This window comes from Stigmatopora argus, chromosome 1 (assembly GCF_051989625.1).
Source record: "Stigmatopora argus isolate UIUO_Sarg chromosome 1, RoL_Sarg_1.0, whole genome shotgun sequence".
In the NCBI taxonomy this organism is placed as follows: domain Eukaryota; kingdom Metazoa; phylum Chordata; class Actinopteri; order Syngnathiformes; family Syngnathidae; genus Stigmatopora; species Stigmatopora argus.
The window spans coordinates 18,224,638-18,246,351 of record NC_135387.1 but is presented as its reverse complement, the minus strand read 5'-3'; the positions used below and the strand labels follow the sequence as shown (position 1 = coordinate 18,246,351).

Sequence of the window (21,714 nt, the reverse complement as noted above, 5' to 3'; positions counted from 1 at the left end):
TTTTAATCGTGAATAATAGCATTTTACAATCCCATTGCCATACACACAAAAGTGGTGGATAGTCATAATAATCATAACCCAAATGTGTCATGACATTCTTCTAATGGTGTCTCCTCATCTCATGACTCTACTTATAGCTAGATAGAAAATATGATAGGATTTCACGATTGTCATGTTTTCCAATACACGTAGGAGATAAATCAAGTAAAAATATGAAATGATATAGTTTTTTTTAAAAGCTCAACCACAACTATGAGGTATTATACCCACAAAAGTGTTTTTCCTGAAATGACATTGCTCGATACGGGTATCTAATTCTATCTCATCTTTTCACTTCTATTAGAAAACAAACTTAACCAAATAAAATTTTAAATTATTTTAAAAAAAGCAGGGAAAAAAGACAATAGAGGTACCGATTGGCTATTTAAATTGAGCTGCTGTTTTGCATTTTCCTTCCCCATTTTATTTTAATGGCCAAAGTGGTTTCAAAACAGGGTTGCATGTAGGTTTAGCATCACAACTTCACAACATAATTACCACCATATAAAAAAGTACTAGACACCCGCTGTCATATGTTTTGAGACTTTGAATGAGAAAGAGTCTCAAAACTTTTGACTGAACATGTACAAAAAAAATAGCAAATTTGAATATGCAAATTTTGGACAAGGGGGGATCATTTTGAGCAAATTGGTGTTTTAAATGAACTATTATCATAGATAGGTACACACTGTTTAAAACTATTCTTCACGCCATAAAAAGGCATGTTTTTGTATTCTGCGGATGGATGGATTACTCAAATTTGGTCAGACAGAAAATGTATTCTGTTTCAGGAACTTCACAGCATTAACCTAAATAAGAAGGGACAGCCACCGCACGGGTGACACAAATACTGTAACTGCTTAAATGAGTAATCTGTTTCTTGATGTCATTTGTGTACTTGGTTTTCATAAGTACTTGGGGGCAGATGCAGCGCAGTCACCCGGGTAGGAAAGATGATGCAAGCAGAAGGTTAGGAATGTGATAGCTGAGATGCAGGGATTTGGCAAGTAATCCCCAAGGCCTTAATCCTTAAAACAACAAAAAGTCTGGCCTTTTTTTTGGGTGACGCTAAAAAAAGAATGCAAAATGTCGATAAGGCAGTGTAGAAATCAGCGAAAGGATGACACTCTCAGGTCTTTCATTAAATATAAACAAACTTTAAATCTTGAAATATTTACCTTACAAAGAATATTTACCTTACAAAGCACCTAATTCGACATGATCAATAGTTCACATTGCAGGAGATAATTCAAAAGTGCAGATACAGTATGAACACTGGTGATAGACCTTATAGTAGTTCCAGGCCTGGCCCATTGTCAAATGACGCAGTGTGTGCTGATGAGTTGGCGGGCCATCTCAACGTTGCCGCTGGCCTGGTAGATGAGGGAAAGATTGAAGGCAGCCTCCCTCCTCAGATCTACTTGGTCAACAGCAATACCCTGTTGGTGTAAGCGTCGGGTCATTTATGGATGTTTCATTCAAGGAGCTTCGTGCTCCCACTGGGCCACTTTTTGCATTTTTATTTTTTATGAAGCCAAAAAAGAAAGAAAAACTACCTCTTGTATCTCAACAGGGAGTAGAAGACACTTCTGGTAGTAATGAATGGCTAAATGTGTAAGGCCTACTTGGTGCAATGCTCTAGCACAGTTATAGATGCTCTCTTGACACTCCCCACGTAGTTCCACGTATCGATGTAGGAAGCCGAAACCCTTGAAAAAAATATAAAATCAACACCAGAAGACATGCATAACCCAATAGCATCATACCTGAACAATCAGTGTGTGTCTCTTCGCCACATATTTCTGGGATGCCATGTTAACTAAGTTGATGCCCAAAAACAGGTTGACGAGCGGGTCGTTAGGTTGAGACAGGAAGGCCTGAATGTACTGACCTGGAGACAAACAAGACGTCACATGCAAATCACTCCTTTTGCAAGGGAATGGGAGGTCGGCGGTGTCGGCGTGCCATACCCAGGGCGTGTTTGAAGCTGCCCGACACCATGGCATTGTGTCCGCAGAGGACGCACAGGGCATGGTTTTCTGGATACTTCAAAAGCAGACGCAGACAGAATCGATGATGACGTTGGTGGTGGGAGGATATCGTCAACTAAAAAGAAGACAGGCGTGAGTGTCCTGTTTTAAATGTAGTTTCTTATACCAGTGTTTCCCCAAACTTCTTTGAGCCAAGGAACACATTTCTACATGAAGTGTCGTTTCACACAACAAAATATACTCAGAGACTGTATACAAAACATGCTGATCATGTTCAATAAAATAATTCAATTAAATTTGAATTTGTTTTTGCATCATGCAATGCTGCAAGTTTCCCCACTATGGCCTTGAGAAGTCAGTATCAAACGCTGAATTAATCTTCTTCCAGAAGAAGAATTAATTTCATTTATAAATTGTTAGAGCTCTCACGGTTACACCCTAGTCCCTTCCGGCTGACCTGCTGCCTCATTATGCCAGAAAAGTAGCCTTTTTGTTAAGAAATGTTAATTTTCAGTAATGCTATTGAGTTCAAGGTTTAATTTTTAATGAGGGTGCAAGTTTGAGGCCTTGAAAGCATGACAGAAGATAAAGTGTCTCTGGATGTTTGTTCGTTTTACCCTGGTAAGGTCGTTTCTTGTATTTAAAAAAACAAACAAACAACAAAACCAGAGAATCTCTCATGCAAGTGGAATGTATTGCAGCGCTTGTTGAGAATCACTGTACTTTGAAAGGACATTTCTATAAAGAAACTGTGAAACTGTTTACTTGGTTAAAAATATTCCAAAGCTGGGGCCTGTGCGCATTTTCTATCACCATCAATCTGTTGGGAAGCAGAAAACACAATTGAGAAGAATGACAATACTCAACTAGTAGATAAAGAATATATCTTACCTGATGTAGTCATATGCCTTGAGGTAGTCGCGGTCCAAGATGCTTGCCGAAAGCCCGAGGAACTCCAACTCCTTCCTCCTGGGTTTGATATCGTAGAAGGAGTAGAATTCCATCGCAGAGGCGACCATTAATTCTGCCTCTTCGTAGCGTTTCACATCGCACATCGTTAGCACGCAGCTCAGAAGCAGCTCCCACCAGTCTTCTTTGGACAGGACGTTGGTTTTACCTATTGCAAGCATCAAAACATGACAGACATTCAGATGTTGCACATCAGATTTGAGTTCCTGACATCTTAGCTTGCGAAGTGAAGGCTTTGTAAGTTTCCACAGCGGGAACAAAATTTGAAAGTGTTCTTTTTTTAATTACTATTCCTGACCTGTGAACCAACTGCCAACTCACATCTCTTGACTTATAGCTGGCATGATAACATTCTTTTTATGTTAGCAATGAAAATGTTCTGTAAAGAAACAAAGAAGTTATTCTAACTTGCTATATTTATCCTGCTTTTATCATTGCTATCATTGGCTCATTTAAATGAAACATGTTTTGCCTCTATGGGAACGTGCCAGAATGGTGTTATACAAACAAAATAGCAAAAAACTCACAGGACAAAGACTCAAGAGAACAGTTTGAATTTGTTTTTGTCAGCATACAGCTCAGTTTGACATCTCTAATAATCTCATCTCATTTTCTGAACCGCTTTATCCTCACTAGGGCTGCAGGAGGTGCTGGAGCCCATCCCAGCTGATTTCGGGCCAGAGGCGGGGGACACCCTGAATTGGTGGGCAACCAATCCAAGGGTACAAGGAGACAAACAACCATTCACGTTCACACTCATACCTAGGGGCAATTTAGAGTGTCCAACTAGCCTACCATGCATGTCTTTGGAATGTGGGAGGACACCAGAGTACAAAGAGAAAACCCACGCAGGCCCGGGGAGAACATCCAAACGCAACACAGGTGGACCAACCTGGATGTGAACCCAGAACCCCAAAGCTGTGAGGCCGACGCGCTGAAATCTCAGCCGCCCCATCGCTAATAATATACACTGTAAATTTCACGCAAATATATAACAATCCCCCTATAGTCCAATCACAGGAAGTTGCAAAAATAAGAAAATCAAATCTCCAATGCCCTCAAGCTTGAAGATGATAATTACAACACTTACTCCATGCATCCACTTGCTAATTGGAGTTACTGTTCAGTTTTCGGTAGAGTGAAAAGTCTATTTTTATACAACATCACAGGATTTTGAAAAGCTAATACATACATAGGTATAAGCAAGATGTTAATTGTCACCTCTCACACCTGAAAAAATAGAACTGCTAAACTGACGACATCATGACAGTTCTGCCACTTACGGTGAACCACAGTACAAACAAATATAACATTCGGATGCATGATAATCTTGAACAAAAAAAAGGTATCACAATTAGAGTACTAGAATATAAAATGAATTATTTAAAAAAATGAGTTTTGTACATACATTTATGTATTTGCACATTATTCAACATATTCATTTTACTTGGTATATTCATTTCCAATGTGGTTTGTGTTATTCATCAAGTGTCTGTATCCTGTGAACACTTGGAGAAGATTTTTTTTCTCCTTTTTTCCTCTTCAAATAACAGTGGCAGTAGATTACATTACATAGATGAAGTGATTGAAAATTAATGTAGTGTCAATTCGGACAAAAAATTACTATGAAAATACTGTACGTACATGTGATGTCCAAATAGGCTTCTTCCGGGTCATCAATGTCTGACAGCATGTTTTCAACCTGCACTAAACGCAGATGATTCTCTCCTGACACGGTGACAGAGCGTACACACACCTTGGCACGCTGCATGGCCACCTTGAAAGATTAAAGAAACATGCTTTTTTTCTCCATGATATATTTTACATGGGAGAAAGACTTAAGAAAATCGAGTTCTAACCTTGAGCAGCATGGACATCATAGTTATTATCGCATCCAAATAATCCTGAATGAGTCCCTGTGTTTTCAACAGGGTGGAACGATGCAGAAGCAGCTTCAGTTCCTGCAACCAGTGGTGAGGACAGATGTGAGAAACGCTTTCTTAATTGCAGCATTATCTGAAAAAGCTCCACGTGCCTTTTGCGCTGCAGATGAGTCTTGGGAAAGTGTCTCGTTGTCATACATCGGCTCCAGCGCTTTGAGGGCACACTCCGGCTGACCAAGTTGTTGCTGCAGGGTGGCCAGCGAAAGCCGTGCCTCTAAATGCTGCGGCGCCAACTCCACCACCTTTGTGAAGCTTTCGGCCGCCGCTTTCATTTCGCCCAATGCCTTTAGACACTCTGCAAAAGAGTTGCAGGTAGCATGCAGTCATTTAGGTCAATTGTAATCACCATAACATTTATGTATTCATCTTCTGTACTACTTATGATAATGTAGCACTTTTTTAACACAATAAATGTTGATCACAATGCTTCATAGTACTTAAATAGCTTGTTAAATTATGCACAGTAGCACTGGACCCGTGTAGCGTGCTCTGGACTGTATTTGATAATGTGCGGCGGCCACCTTTTTCGGTATTAAAATGCAGATTTATGGAACATTCATGTCGTCATAGTAATCATCACGTATACTTGACACAATGCAAAACAATTCACTTCAATGAAAAAAAACACCTCTTTGCCAGAAGCAACGTGAGAAATGTAATGTAATGTAATGCAATGAGAACACAAAAATCGCTTAAAAGCCAAACTGTAAGTATTGTTTTGGAGACTCTACCTGCGTGGCGAAGCCAGACAACAGCCAGGTTGTATTTCTCAGATATGACAAGCATAGATAACAAGGGTAGAGCATCCATGTATTCTCCCACCTCCAGGTAGGCCTCTGCTACATCCAGGTATAAGTCACCAATTTCCTCTGCAGTTTGCTCCATCAGTGAGATCACTAATGCCTTTAAAAGGGTAAGACAAAGCCATACAAAAGGCTCAAAATGCAGCCTTTCTCAAAATGCTATGTGACGGACGTAATCAGCTCTGTTACCTCCAGGGGTGCAGAAATGCGTAAATGGATGAGGGAGACAATCAACTTAGCCTTAAGATCCACCGGGATGCCTTCTGGAACCTGAACATCCTTGATTTTTGCTGTAAAAACACACACACCGTTGGTTATCTTCACTCAACTCAACACTGCTTTTCTATCCATGCGATTTCTATTACCGATAAACATTTGTAAAGAACTTACATTTGTCTATTGATGCCATTTCTGTTGTATCCACTAGTTTTGTTTCTTTGTCCTCCTCCTTTTTCTCACTTGTATTTTCAGACAAATTATCATCTTTAACAGAGGAGTCTGATTGAGCTTCATCCTGGACCAGGACCACGCTCACAAAATGGACCAAGACCTGAAGGGGGACATTAAAATGTGTACATTCATACTATTTTTTGTAGTTCTCATTTGTTCCTGCGTACCTGCAAGGCCTTTTCATACTGGCGGTTGGTGATGTAGAGCTCAGTGGCCATGTTAATGATGTCATCGCTGACAAGATTGGGGTGTCGTGCCAGAGCCTCTTCAATAACACCGAGTGCTGAGGGCAGGTCACCACTTTCATAATAACTCCTAAGGAGTGAAATCAAGTGTAATGATCACATTATCTTTTTGAAACTTCTTAGAGGTTGCATAAGATAAAATGACATAACGTAATGCTGCACTGCTCCCAATGAATAAGGGGAGTGGATTTAGAGCAGTATGCATTAATAAATGTGTTCTAAGATACTATTATCCACCTTTTCAATTGGTTAATTATGCTTTCAATCATCAACAGAATGAATCTGGAAAAAGATACTTTTTAAAAATACCTGTGTGAATTTTCCATATATATATAAATATAAAAACAACCCTCATTTTAGTTGATTCTGATTTTCAAGCTTGTTTGGGTTGGTGATGCAAGTGTGTGAGGTTGAGCCCCCTACTTGGCCATGTCCTTGGAAAGCTGCATAAAGTGCTCTCCTTCATCCATTGGCAGAAGGGACATGATTCGGCGGTAGCCATCCATGCATTGCTTGTGCTCTCCAAGACGCATGAGGAGGCTGCAGCGGTCCCAAAGGTAACGTACGTTGGTAGGAGCGTACTTGACGGCTGTGATATGGACAGCTTATTTCAAACTATTTTCTTCTAAAACAATGCGCTTCCTAACACTAGTTTAGAATAGTACCATGGAACACCAAACAAAACTGACCTGAAGCCTATGTTTTGCAATAATTCTCTATTTAATGCTGCTTGAGGGCCAAACCTTTGTTGTAGCAAACTATAGCTTGTCGGATGTTGTCCTGTTCCAGCGAAATCTCAGCTAGCCTGATCCACTCCTCGCAGTCGGAGGGGTTGAGGTGGGCGGCAATAAGACTGAACTGCAGCGCTTTTTCCATGTCGCCTTCGTCCTCGTAGATCATGGCCAGTGTGGAGAATGGATCATAGGCCAGTGGAGCTGGAAGGGTCAGGAGAGACAATGAAGGTATCATGATTGACACAACAACCACGCAAAAACATTCCTATTATCCTACCTTGTCGTATGATCTCCATACACATGGCAATCGCATCTTCTTTCTCTCCCCTGGCGTAGCGAATGTTCGCTTCACCCATAAGGCCTCTGAGTGCTCGGGGAAGTTTACTGCGGTTGCGTCGTTCCTGGAAACAATGAGGCAACTGGTGAGATTGAGATTTGAGACAGTGATGGTGTGATGACAATTTTATAATCTATATAATAATTTACAATGTTTTTCGTATCTGTCTGATTCAAAGCCTTTATTGCATGAACATAGCACACCATTAAATTGTGTGTCATTTTAAGGGGTGCTCTTGACATTTATTTTTTTTGTCCCAGTTCAAGTAAGTCTGCTCATAACAATGGGGTGTTTTTTCCCTACATTTTAATGTGTGGAATGTAAAATGTCCACTCAGTTTGGAATTATGAAATTTTACTGGTGTCTGTGGACATCATATTTCTAAAATATATAGTGCCGTGGAAAGTTATTTGCACTTAAAGATATTGCACTTCAAAATGTAATATTCCCAAAAATTTAACTCAATCAAATAACTTGTCCTCTTTACTCACTCTTAACATTTTCTTGTTTTCCCGGTTTAGCTCCATCTCCAATGCAAGCACATCTCCCACCGTCATATCCTCATTTTCTTTTTCTTCGTTTTTCGACCTATTTCTCCTGCCCGGCTTCTTGCCCTTCACTTTAAACTTCAACTTTTCTACCTCTTCTTCCTCCTCGTCCTCCAATGCAAAATCCTCATCATTCTTGTCATCAACATAGCCCAAACTGTCATTGTCCTCGTCAGATACGACTTGCTCAGCAGATTCACCCAACATTGAGGCAAAAGCTTGTTGAACTCCAGGGCTAACATCTTCTTCCTCTTTAAGGGGAGAGCAGAAAAAAATGTCAATAACTATTAAAAGGTCAAACCAACAGAAACAAACACAAGTAAAATAGCAATATTTCCATTCAAAGTGTAATAAACGGAGGGCCCGTGAAGGAAAGAGAATGTGACAGTCTGTTTTAACACATTTTTCGCCCTTACAATTGTCATCACATTTCTCTCCGTTTGCCTAATGCCAAAAACTGAGAAATCGTTAAATCGGAACGTGAATGGCAAACCCTAAGACACGCAGCCAGACATCTGTGGCTCTTCTTTTTACCAATTTGAGGTGGGTTTTGTGTTGAGGTGGAAGGGTGCACCACCTCCTCATTTTCAGCTGACACTGGAGCCTCCTGAAAGAGATACATAATATTCACATAATAGTGTTGTCTTTATTTGATTCATCTTTGCGGGAAATATATTCAGTAATCAAAAGATTCCTCAATTTCATTGTTTTATAATTATTATACACATTATTGTCCCCTTATATTATGGAGTGAACCTAATTTGTGTTTGTTGTCAAACTTGCTATAACCCAACAGTGTTTCACAATATCAGCATTGAAACTATTCTAATTGTATACAGAAAAGTAAACTTATTTTATATAACTTTTATCGTCTTTACTGTAAAATCACAAATGACTTTGTGATAAGAGTCACTTTTAAAGGTCAATTTCAACATTTTATTAAAAACAATTTATAGTTATGATAATGGTACCATTAATACATTCTCTCGCGAGTCAGTTGAATGCTAGCTCTTAGCTTAGTTTTTTCCATATTTAATAAAGTACTTAATCAAAAGCACACTTAAACTTAAAATAACAAACTACATATAAATAATCACCAAATATTTGGAGAGAAAAATGAAATCCATGCCAAATCTTAAGATTCCCATAACAAATGAATAATTATATAAAAAGGTAATCATTCTGCCAATCAACCCTGTTCTCCCCTACTTACCTATTTGAGTCAATGTGATGAAATATGCAGTCCATTTAAAAAAAATGTTATTTTCAGTGATAATTTATAAACAATCACAACTTTACCTTAGCTTTCCTCTCGTCTCTCCTCCTGTCAAACTCTTCAAATGTAATCCTCCCTTCGAGGTAGTCGATAAGCTCGGCACTGAAGCCTGACATTTTGCTTTGCCTGCAATTTGACCCTAAATAAATAAATGCAATTGTATTCTCATTACAATGCAAGAGTACACGGCCGCCACAAGAAATAGGAAAGCAGGTTTTACTTTTGTGGTCTTCTTACGATTTGCTTCCCGGAATATAACACATGAATGTAGACTTTCCGGGTTGATGCCGTTTGGCGAGGCTACTTGTTACAGCGACATCTAGTGGTACAATGTAACAATGCAGGAAATGTCAAATAATTTTAGGATCCAAGATCCAAACACTGGATTTTACACTAAAAAAATCATGGTTGGGCATGATTTAAAAAGCATTGCATTTGCTTTTTATTCATGTTCAAGCGGCCCAACAGATGAATGGTTAGCCTGTCGGCCTAACAGTTCTGGGTTCAAATCTAGGTCGGTCCACCTGTGTGGAGTTTGCATGTTCTCCCCAGGCCTGTGTGGGTTTTTTTCCGGGTACTCTGGTTTCCTCCCACATTCCAAAAACATGCATGGTAGGCTGGTTGGACAATCTAAATTGCCGCTAGGTATGAGTGTGAGGATGAATGGTTGTTTGTCTTCTCGTGCCCTGCGATTGGCTGGCCACCAATTCAGGGTGTCCCCCGCCTCGCGCCCGAAGTCAGCTGGGATAGGCTCCTGCACCCCCGCGACCCTAGTGAGGAAAAAGGGGGTCAGAAAATGAATGAAAAAGATTGGGGTTGTATTTACATAATTTCAAAAAGGGAAAACACTCATCTTGTAAATATATCCTTTCACGATAACACTAAAAATGTTGTCTATAAAGTGCTATAATGTGAAATAGTCACACCTGCTTATAGTATAACAGTGTAAATAGCCAATAATGCTACCTCACTATTGCTTATTTATTAAACCGACCTTTCTAGGCTAAAGGATTGACGAAAAAGCCAAATCAAGATGACTGCGTGCTTTATTGATTTACAGTAAAGCATTTTATATAATACAGTAGTAGTAAGGCATATATTTGGTGGAGCCTGATATGCTGTGAAGCATTGTGCTGCAAAAATGACACGCAAAAGTTAGAAATAAACAAATTCAGTGTCTTGATCAAAATGGTCATGCAGTAGAGCGTGTGTATCAGTCTTTCCTCGATTACAGATAATTTCATTTTAGCCACTCATGCATGATTAGTAATAACCTCACAACGTCAAAACAAAATATACTTTAACAAAGACAAACACTATTAAAATGTCCCAGGTATGGCAGTAGTAGTCACTGTTGAGCCAAAAAAAAGACAACTGCAGTGAATGAGCTCCCACATTCATGCTCCATTAAAGGAGTTGGCTACAGTAGTTATAATCGCTGTACTTTTACGTAAGGTCCAGTAGATTTTCCATTTGGGAATAATAATAAAAAGTAAATAATTAGAGTCAGTTAACAGCCTCAAAGGCAAAACAATCTTACAGTACTTAAGACAAGAAGAGATCGAACTACGAAAGGAAACCCCAGTGTGCATTTGGTAATCAACAAACTTTGACGAAATTAAAACGTCACGTGTCAGTGTAAAACCCTGTTGGCTTTTCACCCTTCTTTTACAATCTCCAGCAAATGCAAAAATGCAAATACACTCATCTTAAATTTGGGGCAGCCATGGTAAATACCAAGTTAAGTAACTAACAACGCTAAAACTAAAATAAGAGTTTTGGGGGATTTTTTTTTTTTACAAATCCATCGTGTAATTATTCATGATGACGTAGGTTTTTCAACTTTTAAGATGCTCAGGGATGACTGAATCTGTTGTTGCAGACGGATACGAGAAGCCTATAGATGACAGATGGATGGCGACAAAAAAAGTGAGTACTGTAACGCAGTGGGACCACCAATACACATACAACGTACTGTAAAGTTACAGGATGCCTGCATTACCTTAACAGTATTGTACGTTGTTACATGAAGACACGTTCCCTATAGTAAACTCCCTTATTACAATCATTTTCTTTGTTTTTTTTTGTACAAATGTCTGAAATGCTTTTTCTCCGTTTACAAAGCGATGCAAACATACAACCACACTAACCACACTTATTTGTTTCTTTCTTAGTTGACACCCTTTTTTATACAATTGCATAGAATTTTAAAAAGCAGTCCCCCCTCCCCCAATAAAACAACTTTAGGGTGTTTAAGAAACTACTAAAATCTACTATTTACTTTCTTAAAACTTGAACACGGCTTTGCTGCAACGGCAATCCTTCACAAAAATAGATGTTTTATATTCAGTTTGTAAAGTCTGTCTCCAATTCATCTCTACTGACTCCCAAATCGAAGGAGGTGGTAGTGATATCAGAAGGGCGGAGCCTTGATGCTGCTCGGCTCATCCGTCATGACGTTGACCAGGGACTCCATTGCACGGCCCAGGTCATCGGCCATGTGGAACAAACTTCCGATGCTAGGACCTGCAAAGCGATGCAAAATATTATTCAATAAAAAAACAGTTTGTGGCATTAAATGATGTCCCTTTTTTGGAATTCAATGAAAAGGACACCTAGCATCAACTATTGTTAAGTAGCCTATGGACTCTACAACACTTGTGTGAAATGTGTATTTGGACAGTTATTACCTTAATACACTACCACTACGATTTGCAGTCATCAATATTGAATTGACGTTTCAATCGATTATAAAATCTATATATAAAATAACACAAGAGGTATGCTTGTGGATGCTTTTGGGTCACACTAGAGTGTTGCATTCCTCATTTACAGATAATGGTTTGAAGTTTATTGGAATACTAATACTAAAAATACTTTACAGTCATGCGACTTAACTTGTGTAATTTAATGGTAACCAAAGAAAAAGGGAGAGAAGAGTACTAAACCCACTGACCTCTCATTGGTGTCCTCTTCTCCCTCCTGGCCCACAAAGAAAATTAAGAAAGGAAGATAAGGAAGGAGGAAACTCAGTGTTAGTTGCAGAAAGGGAAGAAAAGATCCAAGTTTAAGAGAAAGCTCTACAAGAGCAACCTAAGCATTGAAATTGAACAGATAATAAAGAAAAAAAAAACTCTTCAAACCTTGGCTATGGGGGAAAGAGTTATTGAGCTGTTCCATCACTTCCTCCAATCCAGATGCATCCTGGGAAGGGTTGGAAAGCTCATCATCACCTATAAGGGCAAGGACATACAGTACAGTAATTGCAGTGTAATATTCAGAAAATGTCATCTTTTAGCCTGCAGGTCGGATTCCCCCTTTTTGTACATACAAATTTCTTGCAAATTTCATAATGTCAACATTGGCAGTTTTAGAAATGCCCATATAACCATACACTTTACTACTAGAGGACTAAGCAGTAGTTAGAAATCTATATCCTGGCTGACACAGTATGACAAACACTGCAATTAGAATTACATTCAATTGATAGTATTTTGAACCAAAAGGTGGGTACACATGCATCCCTTTTTTTCTGGAATTGCACCAAAATAGAATTAGTGGGATGTCATTTTCTGACAATGGCTATTGCGTTTTTGCAAACCTCATTTAACGAATGGGGCATCAACACTTTTGTCAAAGATGGCTATCATCCATTTTTAGAAGCATGCTGTAAAGGCAAGGATTAAAGGGTGAGCAAGAGCCTGTGTCTTCCTACCCATTGTGTCAGTGGTCTGGCTGGCAGCCACGCGCAGCTGAGGCAGGGAGGAGTCCGAGCGCTGAGACGAGGTGGAGGGGGAGGACAGAGCCGTGCCGTTCACCTTGGAATCCGTCTGACACAAAAACATGCCTTAGAAACACAGCCGAAGGTGAAAATGCATGTGACAAAGTACAGTGATACCTTCACTCACGGGTTAACAGGTCATCGTTTTTTGCTTGAGAAAAAAAAATGGACTCACAACTACTTTGCAGACATGCCACGGCTACTGTAAATAGGCACTTCGAAGTTAACTATCATTTCACATTGTTAACCTCACAATTAAAGTGCCACTATGCTAGCACATATTTGGTGCTCAGATTTTCGCCAGGGAGTCATTCACTTTCATTAGGAGCATAAAATAAAAAAAGAAAGCAAATTGCTAGTGTGACGAGAAAAATCTTTGTTTGCATACAATACTGTATAGATCTTTCCCAAAAAATAAATATATGTGTGTTTTTAAGGGACAGAATCAGATTAGTTTCAATTGCTGATATGATATTGGCATGTGTTCACGGAACAGATTTCACTGTCGACGCATGTGTGAGCAACATGAACCTGCTCCAGCAGTTGCCTCAGTCGGTGCAGTTGAGACTCCAGCTGTTTGTTGTGGTCTTCGAGGATCTGCATGCGGGCTTCCAGGCGCCCCTTGTGCTGCCGAAGCAGTTTGGCCTCGGCGATGAGCTCGGCATCCCGTGCGCGCTGTGGCGAGACTGGCAGCATTTCCGGAGGTGAGGGCAGCGGGGACAGGCCCTTTCTGTCATGTGCCTTCTTTAGACGGTCATATTCGGCTTGCAGCTTCCTGCAGACATCACAAACCCGATGGCAACATTAGTAAGCTAACATTGTGGGTCCAGTTCAGGTACTGAAACGCGACACGGCACGCTTCCAAGTCACTGGAGGAATTTTGGCAGAAGTTTGAAATAATAAATGGTCAAAAGGCAACTATCCCTGACCTGTTTTCCTGCTCCAGGTCATTGAGGACGCGCTCCAGCTCTCCCTTCTCCTCTGTTTCCATGGAGATCAGAATCTGGGCCGGGCTGCGGGGCGTACTGAGGGGAGAGCCTTGGTTCAGTGACTGGCAGTAGTGTTGGATCAACATGTGCTCGTCATCACTGCAAACAAAGATGCAAAGCAAACACAAAAAATCAGTACAAAGCGCGTTCACTAAAAAAGAAACAAGACTTAAGGAGCAAATATTATTTGGAGGATTGGAGTAATATATTCAGCCACACTACACATCCAGGCTTCAGATTAATGGGAACTGAGCCACATTGCCCCAAATAATACTACACGTAATACATTCTTAATGCAAAAGAACTACTGAATAAATATTGGTCATTCTGTAATTTGGAAAATAACTATACACATTCCAACTTTGGGTCAACGTTCAAAATCATAATCATACATTGTTTGTTAATAGGCACTAAAAAGGGAAATGGAGAAGAGTAATGTGCTTAAAGGAATTGTTTTGTAAAACGTCTAAACAATTAAATGACACAATTTAAAACATTCAATTAAATCAATGTCTGAAATAAAACAAATGGTGGGATAAAGGACAATAGCATACCTGTCAACCTCTGCCGATAACTGCCCTTATAAATGATTATGATTTCCCTTACAAACCCCCAAAAAACCTTACAAACACCGTACGACTCGTACGGTGTTTGTAAGGTTTTTTGGGGGTTTGTAAGGGGAATCATAATCATTTATAAGGGCAGTTATCGGCAGAGGTTGACAGGTATGCAATAGGTGTCATGTGCAACCTTTCTTGCACATACCTTTAAATGAAAATTTGATAAGATCAGTAGCATGAAAAATAGTATGAATGAATCACTGTTGCTGGACATAAAACCTCAAAATGCCAAAACCATCAATTTTCAAGAAAAACTGAAAAATGGCATGTTTTCCGTCTACTGGGAATTCATTGTCAAAGAAAGGCAGGCCTTTTCAATACTTTAGAGTGGTCAATATAGAAAAATAAAGAAAAACAATGAATAAAATCCCCACTCCAAGGTGGAAATTGACCAAATTTTGACATGACAGGTTTTGACCCATTCCAGGGAATTATACACATGCTTTCAGGGTCGTGCATATTATGCAAAATATGTGATGAACCAATTAATGGGTGCAAAGAAGGAAGAATAGCCAGTCAAATAGTGAGTGACAAAATAAACTAAAACAAAAAACAAACAAACAAAAACACAAACAAACAGCAAATGTTTCTCACATGCTCTCATTAGGTGAGATACTGTCATTCAGATATGAGCCATTACGGTTCTCCATTTCTGCTAACCTGTGGAAGAAACAGAGCAGTCAGTTGCAGAAATAAACCTTACCGAAGTATCCCATTACAACCATATTGTTTTTGTAAAAACACAATTGTCAAATGTTAAAAAAATTATATATATAATATATATATATATATATATATTTATATATATATACTATATATATATATATATATATATTTTTAAACATTTGACAATTGTGTTTATATATATATATATATATACATACACATATATATATATATATATATATATATAGACTTGAAACAAATCTTTTAATGAACCTCAGTAATTATAGAAATTTAATTTCCTTTATACATGCGAGCATTGGCTTTGTGTCCGAGTCAATACGAAAGATGAGTCAACGTTGTTAATGGATTTTTTCCAAGTAGGCTTATTGGACTAGCATTGAAGAACTCATGCTGACACACAGCACAATGCAAGCAGCTTCCCAAGACGTCCCGAATCTCCATTTTAAAATGAGTCAATATCGAAGGCATGGTGAGAAATCTTAAAACCATGACTCTACTGCAAAGTATTGATCATGGTAGGAATTGATGTCACTCTGACACAAAAAATACACAAAATAGGAAAATGCGGCAGAAAGCTCCATTTCTCTCATGATTAATTATGTTGAATAAAAACATACTTAGTAAGGATGTGGATTTGTTGAAACATTTACGTATCTTTCAACTTCGATAGCTAGTGAGGTGCATAAATGAAGGCCTCAACTTCCCCAGAGCTGAGTAAAGTGAGGATAACTGTTTTTGGTGATAGTGACGATGATGATAAAGCAAAGAAAAGAGTTTTGCCAAACATATTGGCTCCAAGAATCTTTGTTGAAGTAGGTCAAGGACAAATATTTTGGCAAAAAACGTGTATTTTGTCACCGAGTTGGGGCATCTGTACTCATTACTAAACTATTTAGGTGGGTATAAATTCCTTGACAACTTTCAGTATTTGCAACATAATTATTTCCCCATTCCCTAATAAGTAGCAGGGTCAAAACAGAGCTTCCTAAAATTGCCTTGACTTTATTTTTAGATTTATTTAGTGAAAATATAGTACTTGAAATTTGGACAAGCACTGCGCCAGGAAAGAATGAGGGCAGCTGATCCCATGTGGGTTACACAGGTGGGATGCAGGAAGGTGTGTAGTGCTTTATTAGTTCTCCAAAATGATGATTCCGAATCACATCAATCAAAATGGTCTGGGAGAGCTCTCTAGAGAAGCCATTATGTGCAAGATTCACGGGCTGCGTATGGGGGCAGGTGCTGAATGCGTGTGTGTGTGTGTGTGTGTGTGTTACCGATTGGCGTAGTGCTCGATCCGAGTGTGTGTGTCGTCGTGCGAGAGCTGAGGAGATGTGCCAGCCCTGCCGGAAGAATTAAAAACAGAGAAGAGAGAAGCTTGGTGAAATGCAATGAGGAGATTCATGAATCCACACACACACGTGTACACCGCAAGAGCCCACAGGAGCGCAGCGTCAGCGTGAGACACGTGTAAATAAGAGTCAGCCATCTCAGAGGACTTTAACCATTATGCAGGGGTTTGTCCTTGAAAAAGGATGATTTCATTCCATCAAATCTGCTGTTATTTTAAGTTCACCTTGAGGAAATATTTCTGTGAAAAAGGTTCGACTTACGCATGGTCCACAGGCCAAAAGTTGATCAGTGTGATCGGGCTGCAAGACAGGAAAAAAAACACCAAACAAATATGATGACACTAGTAGTGTGAAGACCATACCCAGCAAGGCATGATGGAAGCTGATTGATCCAAATAACCAAGAGACTTACGTTTCCATGTTGTCACCTTCCAGGATAGTCTGAACGGGCAGGTAACCCATGCGTGGGTGTTTGGTGAAGTAACGTTTAGTCCTAAATTTGTTCTTCAGCACTTTAGCGAAATCCCTCACATCCTCACCGGAAGTAGTCTAGAGAAGGGAATGTTCACCAATGATTAATTTAGAATCATGTGGGGTGTGATTGGCTTGACCTTTTTATTTTTCAGAATAAAATTAAAACTCAGACAATAAAATAAATGATTTTTTCCCCCAAGGAAGAGCTATTCACATTCATAGCCTGGCTGGAAACTCACAAAATACTAAATATCCAAACATTGGCCCGACCGATTATCAGTCGATCATTATTTGTAGGGCTAGCATGTGAAATAAATCTACTGCCGTTTTCTCAAAAAGCATGTGCACATTACGTGCACATTGCCACCTGCTAAGAACTAGTATTATAATGATACTGGTATTGCATATCTGTGTAGGAGGAGGGTTTTCATAACAGTGACAAGTGCAGAGTGTTTCAGAGTCAGGCACTTGGCATTTGTGACATTTTATTTACATGATTCAATAGATGAATAGCGATGTGCTCATACCGGTGTGCAGTACTCCACCATAGGGTATTGCATCTTGTGTCCCTTAGCAACGCGACCGGAGAAAAAACAGCTTTGGCAAATGTCATAGTTGAAATGTTTCAGACTTCGGTATCTGTAGAGAGCAGCAACAAGAAAGGACAACATCAAAATAGGACATGTGTAAATACAGGAAGCAAAAAACATGGAATCAATCAATGACTGAGCTGCTGAGAGGGTCTATTTATCACCACAGTGGCAGTGTTTGTACAATTTCCTAGCAAAACCAAAAAGGTGAATTTATTTGCAAGGGTTTAGGTTAAAAATAAGATGGAAAAAGCAAGTGTTTTTGCAAAGAGAGTCATTTCAATTGAAAATGAATTTGTGAATTCCTAAGAGCAGATAGGGGGCACTGTAATCTGGCATCCAGTATCTAGGCCTGGCAGATTTTGGCATTCACATTTTGAGAAAAAAGTGACATGAATGGTTAATATTTAGCAAGAAATGTAGCGAAACAGGCAAAAAGGCTGACAGGCCAGACTTTCCGAGGCATAGTTATATGTCACACAATGAAAGTTGATTGGCACCTCAGAACCGGAGATGACATTCAACAAGGCGTGTCTGTCAGTCTAAAATCAGTCTACAAATGGTGAGTTTGAACTTGTCTTAAGTTTAAGTCTGATCATTAAAATTGTTTGAAGCTATGTGTTTACAGGACAAATGATGCATTTGGTTCAATTCTCTCTGTGTTAACCATAAGTAGGAAGACATTTAAAAATGACATTACAGAGAGAACAGTGACGTTTTGTCTGCAAGCCCAAAGATCTTTGCTCTGGGGATTTTGACCAAATAAAGATGAACAATAAATAAAAGAACACATTTCACCCAAAACGAAAAGAAAGCTGTAGGTACATGATTAAGACTGTAGCGATGAGGCCGCAGGGTGCTATTGTAGCCTCACACCAGGCATTCAAAAATGCATATAGACAAGAGTATTAGTCTCATTTTGTTTCAATTTGGGCTTTAGTGAAAACTAAATTAATTTCATGCTTTATTGCCCTTTATGTAGCGAAACTGATGATGCACCAAATTTTCTAAGTAAGTCTGCTTACGTAAGTGTTAAGACAGTACTTTGAAGCCGCTGACCTGAAGCCAATAATGGGACACTCCTTGCAGATGTTACACTTGGCCTGGTGCTTAGCCGTCTCGGCGGCAGCCACGCGATGTAGCACGGGCAGCCACACCATTGACTGAGGTTCCAGACGCATCCAGTCCAGGAACATGGCAGCTTCCAGTTCTGGCTTGTGGTTGGCCTGCTCAGGGCGATGGGATGAAAACAAAGAGAGAATTCCAAATTTAATTACCGATGACATGGGTTTCAGTTTGTTGGTTGAAAAATCTGAAAACGAACTTTAAGAGGAATGACAACCACTATATGAAGAAAAAGGATACTTTAGTCATTTCATATTACTAAAGCAAGTATGTATGTGCAAGCAGTATAAAAATGAAGGAAAAGCACAATGAATTCATTTCACCATGCACAGCGAGACCGTGACCGACTTTTACAAATAAGCAGTCGCTTGGTCAATTTTTTGCTTTGTGTCATGAGCAATGTACATTAGTCAACTGTATTCATTTTCTGCCTGATTGCTGGCCAAAATCTCACCGCAGACATGTAGTAATCAAAAATATTCAGCGAAGGGATACCACTTACAAATTGGAAGCAGCTTCGCACGGAGGGCTCAATATTGGAACCGCCAAATGAAGCCACCTCTCCAAGTTGCCGTGGGATCTGGATGGAGTCGTGGAGGAGAAGACCGAGACGACGCTGGTCACAGAAACCGGTCGCACTTGCAACCTGCCTAAACAAGACTGTCAAAGGTACAAAGTTATTTTTTGTAGCAATGCCATTGTCCCGCTCAGCCAGTAAATGTTTTGCTTCTAAAAAAACTTTCACAAATGGGGGAAGTAACACATTACAAATGCGGTTACCATACTACAGTTGATTAATCGGATAGTTGTACTCTTTCTGCTGACATACTTTTTCTTCCTAAATTTAGCTCTGATGCATCCGCGGCCTCGTTGAAGAACATTTTGTATTATTTTTGTGTACTATCTTTGTGTTCTTATGTACTTAAACCTGCTTCAACTTTTTACTTATGTAATGAGTTTGTTCCTAATTCCCTTTCATAATGCATTTTTTTGGAGTAGAAGTCAAGTTGTCCCTCCCTAACCCAAAGGTAGTGGAGCAAGTTGTGCGAGCAAGATACTGAGCCCCATGTCGTGACCGGACGTTTCGTCGAAAGACCTTTGGTCCCCGGACGTTTGGTCGACCGGTCGTTTGGTCGGCCGGACGTTTGGTCGCCGGGTTCGCTCGCTGTCAAATTATGACAGAGAGTTTACTGTTGATATTATGATATTAGATATTTAGATATTAAACTCACTCTCCCTCTCATGATTATAATTTTGAGAGCTGGTTTCAACAGTAACAACCCAGCGACCAAACGTCCGTTCTACCAAACGTCCGGTCGACCAAACGTCCGTTCTACCAAACGTCCGGTCGACCAAACGTCCGTTCTACCAAACGTCCGGTCGACCAAACGTCCGGTCGACCAAACGTCCGGGGACCAAACGTCCGGGGACCAAACGTCCGGGGACCAAACGTCTTTCGACAAAACGTCCGAGTACCGCCATGTTGCTCCTGTAGCTGCCTCATTAGTAGGTAAAATGAGGATATGGTGTGAAAGCACTTTGATTGCTTCGAAGGTAAACAAGCACTCTATAAGAGAAAGACCGTATGCAATTTCGAGTTTGACATTCAAACGTGCATATGTGTCTTACATCTATATTTATCCTCCAGGTGAGCCTTGCAAAGTGAGATGATTCCAGTTTTGAAGGATAGGGTACGAATCTTTCCGCTGCGACCACTGTTGAAGAGCAAATCGTGAATAATTCAAGCGTCACATTACCGAAAACCACAAAGTAACTTTCTGTGCACATACGTGTCATAGACGTTGAGTAGCCAGTTGAGACACATGTCGACGCACAGAGGGACACTGACCAGGTGTGCATGACTTTGCTCCAGCCGCTGATACAGGCTGGTCAGACAGGCTACCAGCTGGGAGATGTCAAGCAGCTGCTCATTCTGCTTGAGGCTATGCTGGTCGAACACTTCACACGCCATCGGCATGTTCAGTAAGTCCACTTGACAAGAAAAGAGGAGACAGTGAAAACGCCACGGTCTTTCAACTCAGCAAACTGGATTCACTTCAAACGCAATGTGCAGAAACCTTGAGGACACTTGAGGATGGTGATGGGGGGGCAAAGAACTAGCGCATTCAAGCTGACATTTAAGACATCAGATCAAAGTTATTGAATACAACACCACACGCTGCTCACAAGGATGCCTTTCACTGTGCATTCCATTTCCAAGTGCAAGTCAGCTTGCATGTTTTTTAAGGATTTCATTCAAATTTGAATGCTGTGAATCTACTTGCCCACTATTTAATCACAGTACAGAATTCGAGGTCATTTTATATTGTTTGCCTTATATTGGCTTCATTTTTGTACAGCTGTCTTTGCATAAAAAACGTTTCGCTAATTTTATCCTTACATGGCTAAATGGCTCACTGGGGGAGGGCTCAAAGTCTTGCTATTGTTTTTCTTGGCGAGTACACCAACTAAAACGGCTACCTGCAGCTGTTATTTGTGGACGGATCAAAATTTAATTTGTTAGGCTCTGATCCCAATTGTAATTATTTTTTTGTCTCAGGGTTGACTAATTAGTTGCTAACTTATTAATGCTTGCAGGTTCTGAGTTTTCTGAGGGCATGCACTTTCTTCGGGTGTTCTTATCGACCGAGCAAGTTCAGGTGTGCATGTGCAGGTTTGTGTGGTTCTTCCAAGTAGCATGCTTGCACCGTGCAATTAGTAAAATAAATAAATATAAATACAAACTTGGACATATCAGGAT

General features: G+C 39.8%; 2 protein-coding genes across 8 annotated transcripts in view; both read right to left on the bottom strand.

Moving 5' to 3' along the window:
• Positions 1–423: 423 nt before the first annotated feature.
• Positions 424–9,657, bottom strand: gtf3c3 (general transcription factor IIIC, polypeptide 3). Of its 3 annotated transcripts, none has more exons than XM_077605750.1 (20): positions 9,556–9,657; positions 9,359–9,474; positions 8,594–8,666; positions 8,003–8,310; positions 7,452–7,575; positions 7,184–7,375; positions 6,864–7,029; positions 6,363–6,510; positions 6,136–6,295; positions 5,935–6,035; positions 5,674–5,845; positions 5,035–5,237; positions 4,859–4,960; positions 4,644–4,776; positions 2,922–3,147; positions 2,796–2,850; positions 2,010–2,145; positions 1,806–1,930; positions 1,596–1,748; positions 424–1,478 (listed from the first exon to the last, which is right to left on the bottom strand). In XM_077605750.1, the coding sequence occupies exons 2-20, from the start codon at positions 9,449–9,451 to the stop codon at positions 1,356–1,358; spliced, it is 2,793 nt and encodes a 930-aa protein (XP_077461876.1). In that variant the 5' UTR covers positions 9,452–9,474; positions 9,556–9,657; the 3' UTR covers positions 424–1,355. The 3 variants fall into 3 exon arrangements, with proteins under 3 accessions (XP_077461876.1, XP_077461863.1, XP_077461855.1); XM_077605737.1 differs by lacking the exon at positions 9,556–9,657 and having other exon boundaries at positions 424–1,107; positions 1,327–1,478; positions 9,359–9,549; XM_077605729.1 differs by lacking the exon at positions 9,556–9,657 and having other exon boundaries at positions 9,359–9,549.
• A 706-nt stretch (positions 9,658–10,363) lies between these two features.
• Positions 10,364–21,714, bottom strand: part of dmd (dystrophin) — a 103,803-nt gene continuing 92,452 nt past the window's right edge. For 4 of the 5 annotated variants that reach the window (XM_077605604.1, XM_077605612.1, XM_077605616.1 and 1 more), the window contains 14 exons: positions 20,744–20,945; positions 20,583–20,668; positions 19,456–19,613; positions 18,888–19,054; positions 17,766–17,877; positions 17,177–17,313; positions 17,026–17,064; positions 16,690–16,755; positions 15,320–15,385; positions 14,046–14,204; positions 13,648–13,891; positions 13,051–13,165; positions 12,479–12,568; positions 10,364–11,861 (listed from right to left, as the gene is read on the bottom strand). In XM_077605604.1, the coding sequence (XP_077461730.1) occupies positions 11,749–11,861; positions 12,479–12,568; positions 13,051–13,165; positions 13,648–13,891; positions 14,046–14,204; positions 15,320–15,385; positions 16,690–16,755; positions 17,026–17,064; positions 17,177–17,313; positions 17,766–17,877; positions 18,888–19,054; positions 19,456–19,613; positions 20,583–20,668; positions 20,744–20,945 (1,754 nt within the window). In that variant the 3' untranslated portion in view covers positions 10,364–11,748. Of the gene's footprint in view, positions 11,862–12,478; positions 12,569–13,050; positions 13,166–13,647; positions 13,892–14,045; positions 14,205–15,319; positions 15,386–16,689; positions 16,756–17,025; positions 17,065–17,172; positions 17,314–17,765; positions 17,878–18,887; positions 19,055–19,455; positions 19,614–20,582; positions 20,669–20,743; positions 20,946–21,714 lie in introns of those variants that run through there. The other variant, XM_077605633.1, reaches the window with a different exon arrangement.